This window comes from Nicotiana tabacum, chromosome 9 (assembly GCF_000715075.1).
Source record: "Nicotiana tabacum cultivar K326 chromosome 9, ASM71507v2, whole genome shotgun sequence".
NCBI lineage: Eukaryota > Viridiplantae > Streptophyta > Magnoliopsida > Solanales > Solanaceae > Nicotiana > Nicotiana tabacum.
The window spans coordinates 97,857,943-97,865,634 of NC_134088.1; the positions used below are offsets into that span (position 1 = coordinate 97,857,943).

A 7,692-nucleotide genomic window follows, 5' to 3' on the forward strand; every position below is an offset into this window, starting at 1 on the left:
ATAAAAGACAAATCAGGTTTTGGTGCCTGAATAAGCATTATAGATCTATGAAATATCTTTCCAGAAAAGCTTGGATCACTTAAAACATACCCCTATACAAGAAGATACGAAGAAAATACTCATAGCTGTCTAGTGTAAAAATGAGTTTAGTAACTTACCACAAAAGAGGGGAGAAACTTGAGCTTCACCAAGAACTAGTTTTGCTGGTTGGTTTAGTGAAAATTTCTGATGGTTATCATGAAGTATTTCAGGTGATAAGAGGGGAGAGGGTAGGGGTTTTGCTTTTTCATGAAAGAGGGAAACATGAGAGCAGGTTATAGAAAAGCAAGTCAAATAAGTAATATTTATGAACTTTAGATAAGTATGAAATACAATTGGCTGCCCAAACTACTAAATATCTTTATATAAATATAAAAAGAGTGGCAGCCCAAAACCTTAAATATCTAGTGTTTTTAATCACAATTCATCAAAATAATATTAATTGTTACACATAGCAACACCATGAAACTTTTTGTCAATATTAACACAACCTAAATTAAGAAATTTTTATATATTTTTAAATTCACGTTTAGGAAGTACGACGTAAAATTTATCTTATTTATAAATATTCTCAATCGAGAATGCAAATATTAGTTAAAACTTTGGGGTGTTACAACTCTCTCCCCCTAAAAACATTTCGTCCCGAAATGTACCTTATACTAGTCCCGAAACAAGTGTTGATATTGAACTCGCATATCCTCTTCTCGCTCCCAAGTAGCTTCCTTGCCAGAATAATTTCTCCAAAGAACCTTCACTAAGGGGAATATCTTATTTCTAAGCTCTTTTATCTCATGCGCCAAGATTTAGATTGGTTCTTCTCCATATGTCAATTAAGGATTGACCTCAATAGATTCGATAGGAAGAACATGAGATGGATTTGAGTAGTATCTTCTAAGCATAGAAACATGGAAGACTTTGTTGATCTTGTCTAACTCTAGTGAAAGAGCTAGTTTATAAGCAACCGGGCCAACTCTCTCAAGCTCTTCATAAGGTCTAATAAATCGAGGACTAAGTTTACCTTTTTAGCCAAATCTCATATACTTCTTCCATGGAGAAACCTTTAAGAATACCTTATCACCCGCAGATACTCAATATCACACCTCTTAAGATCAGCATAAGACTTTTGTCCATCTGAAGCAATTTTTAAGCGATCCTTGATGATTTTTACCTTATCTTCAGTTTGTTGCACAATCTCAGGCCCCACCAATTTTCTTTCACCAACCTCGTTCCAACAAAGAGAAGTTCTACATTTTCTCCCATATAAAGGTTCATAATGAGGCATGCCTATACTTGATTAGTAACTATTATTGTAAGTAAATTCTATCAGGGCTAAGTATTTATCCCAACTACCCTCAAACTTAATAATGCAGGCTCGAAGCATATCCTCCAAGATTTGTATTACTCTCTCAGACTGGCCATCTGTTTGTGGATGGAAAGTAGTAATAAAATTCAACCTGGAACCCAAAGCTTCTTGCAAGTTAGACCAAAATCTGGATGTAAACCTTGGATCTCTGTCAGACACAATAGAAACAGGGATTCCATGCAGCCTCACAATCTCTTTAATGGATAATTCTGCCAAGCATTCCAGTGAGTACTCCATTCTGATTACCAAGAAATGAACACTCTTAGTTAGTCTATCTATAATGACCCAAATCGCATCATGATTCCTTTGAGTGCGTGGAAGTCCAGAAACAAAATCCATCATTATCCTTTCCTATTTTCACTTAGGTATTGGCAAGGGTTGCAGTAGACCAGCTGGGACTTGATGTTCAGCTTTTATTTGTTGACAAACCAAGCATTTAGAAATGAACTCTGCAATGCCTTTATTCATACCACTCTACCAGTAGTGCTCCTTGATGGTCCGGTACATTTTAGTACCTCCAGGATACATTGCATAAGGTGAACTATGTGCTTGAATCAAGATCTCCTTCCTCAATTCACCATAATTAGGAACACAAAACCTATTTTTATAAAATAAGGTACCATTTTTCTTCAATGTAAAATCTAATTCTCTTGCATTTTAGACTTCTTCAACCCGTTTCACAAGCTTCTCATCTAACTTCTGCGCTTCTTGGACCTGCTCAAGTAAGACTGGCTTGGCTTGCAAATTAGAAATGATAGAACCATTAGAATTAAAGAGAAGCTTTTATGGCTCTTAATTCAAGAAGCAAAGGCAAATGACTTAGAGTTAAACTTGCAAGGGAATTGTGATGCAATGCATCTACAACCACATTGGCTTTACCAGGATAATAATCAATCGTGCAATCATAATATTTGATGAGTTCAAGCCATCTACATTGTCTCAAGTTTAACTCTTTTTGTGTACCCATGTACTTAAAACTCTTGTGATCTGTAAATATATGACACTTCTCCCCGTACATGTAATGCCCCCAAATTTTTAAAGCAAAAACAATGGCAGCAAGTTCAAGATCGTGAGTGGAATAATTCAACTAATGTGATTTCAACTTTTGAGAGGCATAAGAAATTATTTTCCCTTCTTGCATCAAAACTCAACCCAAGCCACGGTGAGATGCATCACTGTATATCACATAATCTTTCCCTTCAGGTGAGAAAGAAAGTATTAGAGCTTGTGTCAATAAGGATTTGAGCTTTTCAAAGATCTCTTGACACTTGTCATCCCACACAAACTTGGCGTCTTTCCCCAAAAGTTTGGTTAAAAGAGAAGTTATAATAGAGAAGCCCTTCACGAACCTCCTATAGTATCCTGCTAAACCCAAGAAACTTATGATCTCAGTTGGATTTTTAGGGGGTTTCCATTCAACAATAGCTTGAATCTTACTAGGATCAACCTTCACACCTTCAACTGATACAATATGCCCCAAAAAAGCTACTTCACTCAGCCAAAATTCACATTTGGAAAGCTTCGCGTAGAGTTGCCAGTCCTTCAGAATTTGCATGATAATTCAGAGATGTTTATCATCATCTTCTCTATTATTGAAATAGACTAAAATGTCATCAATAAAGACCACAACAAATTGATCAAGGTAAGGCTTGAATACACGGATCATTAGATCCATAAATTCAACAGGAGCATTTGTCAAACCAAATGGCATTATCAAAAATTCATAATGTCCATACCTGGTCCTAAAAGCAGTTTTAGAAACATCTTGCTCCATCACTCGCAACTGATAATATCCAGACCTCAAGTCAATTTTTGAGAACAAGTTGGCACCCTTCAGTAGGTCAAATAAGTCATCGATTCTAGGAAGTGGGTATTTGTTCTTTATTGTTACCTTGTTCAGCTGTCGGTAATCAATGCAAAGCCTAAGAGTGCCATCTTTCTTTTTCACAAATAAAACAGGATCTCCCCAAAGCGAAATACTGGGACGGATAAAACCTTTCTCAAGAAGTTCTTGCAATTAAGCCTCCAACTCTTTTAATTTAGCTGAAGCCATTCTATAAGGAGCGGTAGAAATATGAGTAGTTATAGGGACAAACTCTATAGGAAATTCAATCTCCCTTTCTGGAGGCAACCCAGGAAGAACATCGGGAAATACATCAGGAAAGTCACACACAGTTGGTATGTCCTCAAGACTTGGACTCCCTAAATCGTGTATCGACTGTATGACCAAGATAGGCATCACAACCTTGACGAATCATCTTCACTGCCAAGACCGCATAAATAGTATTAGATGTCAATGATCTTTCTCTTTGAACTACTATGTGTGAATATGCAGGAGTTCTAAAAGTCACTTGCTTCAACCTATAATAATCCAATGCATGGTGCCTATGGAGCCAATCCATACCAACAATAATATCATAGTCTTGGAAGGTCATTTCAAGTAAGTCTACAGGGAAGACTAGATTTTGAATCATGAATGGACAATCTCGATAAATCCTATTAACAACAGCATGATGCCCTAATGAACTCGTTACGAGCACATCAAAATCAAGTCTCACAGATTTAACAGTATCAGGAATTGCAAGTGATGAGCAAACATAAGAATGCGAAGATCCATGATCAAATAATGTAACAACAGATATGCCAAATAAGTGAAATTGACCAACAACCACGTCTGGGCCATCTTGGTCATTCTTCTGTCTCGTAGCATAGACTCGTGCAGTGCCTCTCGACCCGCTACCCTGATTAGCTCCACCCGAACCCATTGCTTGCATATTTCTAGGTTTTGCACCACCATTAGCTTGAGAAGAAGTAGTGACAGGCTTTTGAATTGAGCCCTCTGTATGTGTAGAAGAAAAAGGATTAGGATTAGGAAAATCCTTCACTTTATGATCCAAACTTCCACAATTAAAACAAGCACCAGAAGCTCTTCTGCAGGCACCATAGTGATTCTTCCCGCACTGTGCACAAGTAGGTGTATAAGTTTTGCCTTGGCCATAACTTGGAGTACTAGCAGTAGAGAAATTTAGTGTATTCTACTTATGATATGATGACTTCTGTGCACTTTCAGTCTTGGAATAGTCAAACTTTCCCTTCTTGGATGGACCGCCATAATCTGAATTACCCGTCCTAAACTTGTTTTCTCTCCTACTAGCTTCTTCCTTGTCAATTCTTTCCCAAGTAAGAGCAGCCGAAACTAGCTTGGAAAAATCTTCAAGTTGCAAGATTGCCACAGATTTTCGGATTGAACCATTCAAACCTTCTTCAAATCTTCTGTACTTGTCTCTTTCATCATCAATAATACCTCCAGCATAGCAAGAAAGCTTGAGAAATTTTTGTTGATACTCTGCAATAGACATACTCCCTTGTCTTAAATTCAGAAACTCTTTTTTTCTTAGCATCACAATAGACAGGGGGAACATATTTCGCACGAAATGCTTTCACGAAGTCATCCCAAGTAAGCACCAGAGGTTTTGCTTTTGCATTTGGCACACTTACCCACCAATCATAGGCATCCTTTTGTAAAAGAGAGATAGCATACTTAAATTTGGCAGCATTATTACACTCTAGTTGTTCAAAGACCCTCTTCATATGCTCGAGCCATTGTTCAGCTACTGGGGGATTAATAGTGCCTTCAAATTCAACTCCACCCATTTTCCTCATCTTCTCAAAATTTATTCACTAGGTTCTGACATTGTCACAGCCAAGTGACAAAAGAACTCAGTCATCTACTGAAATGGAGGAGTCATAATAGGAGTACAATGACCAATTGCTCTTCGATTACTGCCCACTTCATTTTCACTAACACGATGATGATTTAGATTAGGTAAAGGTTCCTCATCTCCTTCCTGGAGGTGAGATGGAGTATTATAATAGGCTTGACTTTCATCAACGGATTCAATAGCTCTATTCAAAGAGGAGGCCATATTAAAATTCCTATAAAAGATAAAATCACACTGCATTAGTGTCATGACCCAAAATCCATCTAGTCATGATGGAACCTAACCCGACCCGTCAGGTAAGCCAATTAATAACTATCCAATTCCATTAATATATAACTGACTCTAATACACTCCCCAAGGATTGGTAGTACAAATCATGAGCTTCCAAGATTAGAATTTACAAAAACTGGTATGAAATAAAGACATCATCTGTTCGAAATGTACATAAACAGATTCTTATAAATCTAAGGCTACCATGAACAAAAGGCAGCTACAATCGGAATGCATGTACGTCTTCAATTCCATCTCTCGTCGAGTACATCAACATCATCATTCAATATTTGCACGCAAGGTGCAGAAGTGTAGTATGAGTACAACCGACCCCATGTACTCAATAAGTAACAAACCTAACCTTAAGTTGAAAGTAATGACGAGTTGGAACACAAGTCGGGGTCTAACACTAATAGCCAACAATATTTCATAACAATATAATTTAAAGCAGCACAAATAATAATTCAACAATAACATGCTCAACTTATTCATGATTTCTAAAAATAGCTCTGCCTTTCAAGTGTATCAGTGAAAACTCAAGTCTTTTACTAAAGTTGCCAAAAATATGAGTAAGTTTGAAACAAAATTGTTCCCAAAATTCCTTTTAACAATAAATAAGATGTTTCATTTTCTTTCCATATAGCCAGTGGAAAATACATCAATATGCCCATATGCCAATATGTGTGAGAAGTCATGAATGATGTGATACCGTACAGCATGAGAAAAATGCATCTTTATGCCTCTATGTCAAGTGTGCATGTCAATGCGATGCAACTCAGTGATAAAACCATATGCATACTCTCAGGGTATCATTTCACTCAGTCCTCCCAGTCACTCAATCCTCCCAGTCACTTAGTCCTCCCAGTCACTCAATCCTCACAGTCACTCAGTCCTCTCAGTCACTCAATCCTCACAGTTACTCATGCCTCACAGTCACTCAATCCCCCCAAGTAACTCGGCACCCGCACTCAGCACTCGCACTCAGTAGGTACCTGCGCTTACTTGGAGTGTGTAGAGACTCCGGAGGGGCTCCTTCAGCCCAAGCGCTATAACAAGCCAATCATGGCATAAATCAATTAAACATGCTGTGGCGCGCAGCCTGATCCCAGAAATATCCTCACCATCAGGACCTCGGCCTCACTCAGTCATCAATCTCTCCAGTCTCTCGGGCTCACAATGTCATAAAAATCAGCCCAAAATAATGATATGATGAATCAATAAATAGCAACAGAGGCTGAGAGATGATTTGAAATGAATGAACATGACTGAGTTTTAAAATTTTCAATTTAAACAAATTCAACAACAATATGACCTTTGTGGGTCTCAATAATAATGGCATATAGCCTCAACATGATTTTAACATGACTCTCAGCTCAATAGATCTAGTACGTAGAGATTTCCATGATTTCAGATAAGTTCAGGTAACTATACAGTACCACAGGAATAATGGAATCACAGTTCACACGGTGCACGCTCACACGCCCATCACCTAGCATGTGCGTCACCTCAACACCAAACACATAACATGTATAATTCAGGGTTTATACCTCCAGCTCCAAGACTAGAAGAGCTTACTTACCTCAAATAAGCCAAATCCAATACCGAGCAAGTTGTACAATAATCTGAAAATTCTATTCTGCGCGTATCAACCTCCATACGCTTTCCTATCTCCTCAATTCAAGCCAAACGACTCATATCTATTCAAACAATGTGCAAATTAATCACAACTTACTCTAATGCTTACAATTTAACAATTTACAAAAATTCTCAATTCGCTCGAAACATCGACAGTAGGGCCCACATCTTGGAATCCGACGAAACTCACAAAATCCGAACACCTGTTCCGATACGTGTCCAACCATATAAAAATTATCAAATTCCGACATCAGATTGACCTTCAATTCTTCATTTTACATTTTTAGATGATTTTATTAATATCTTATTTTTCTTTCATAAATTCACGGATTCATGATGTAAATGAATATGGATTCATGAAATATAATCAATAGAGTATAGGGAATACTTACCCCCAATGTTTATCCGTGAAAATCGCCTAAACCGAACTCCCCAACTTTATTTTTTTTTGGTCAAAAATGGCTGAAAACCCTTGTTTTATATGGTGTTTACGTGTGTGGCGCCACAGGTGGCATGGGGTGCTGCCTGTGGTGCCCTTTCCAGCACCTCCAGCAGTTCCAGTGCTAGGGATAGCGCCCCACGCTACCCTGGGATCTGACATCGATAAGAAATCATTCTCGACACGGAAATGGGCATAACTCTCTCATACGATGTCCGAATTCA

At 37.9% G+C, this 7,692-nt stretch overlaps 1 protein-coding gene across 1 annotated transcript; it reads right to left on the reverse strand.

The window, feature by feature from the left end:
• Window positions 1–2,549: 2,549 nt before the first annotated feature.
• On the reverse strand, window positions 2,550–5,056 carry LOC107769184 (uncharacterized). Its single transcript, XM_075221212.1, has 7 exons — window positions 4,834–5,056; window positions 4,490–4,748; window positions 3,754–4,411; window positions 3,499–3,620; window positions 3,294–3,381; window positions 3,027–3,185; window positions 2,550–2,942 (listed from the first exon to the last, which is right to left on the reverse strand). The coding sequence occupies exons 1-7, from the start codon at window positions 5,054–5,056 to the stop codon at window positions 2,550–2,552; spliced, it is 1,902 nt and encodes a 633-aa protein (XP_075077313.1).
• Between the last annotated feature and the right edge of the window lie 2,636 nt (window positions 5,057–7,692).

What these genes read in the sequence shown, in the direction of transcription:
- LOC107769184 (XM_075221212.1), bottom strand. Translation starts at nt 5,056, where the DNA reads ATGGGTGGAGTTGAATTTGAAGGCACTATTAATCCCCCAGTAGCTGAA. An exon ending in TGACTTCGTGAAAGCATTTC is followed by an intron (nt 4,749 to 4,833) that starts GTGCGAAATATG and finishes TGTCTATTGCAG; the next exon opens with AGTATCAACAAAAATTTCTC. An exon ending in GGTCCATCCAAGAAGGGAAA is followed by an intron (nt 4,412 to 4,489) that starts GTTTGACTATTC and finishes CTCTACTGCTAG; the next exon opens with TACTCCAAGTTATGGCCAAG.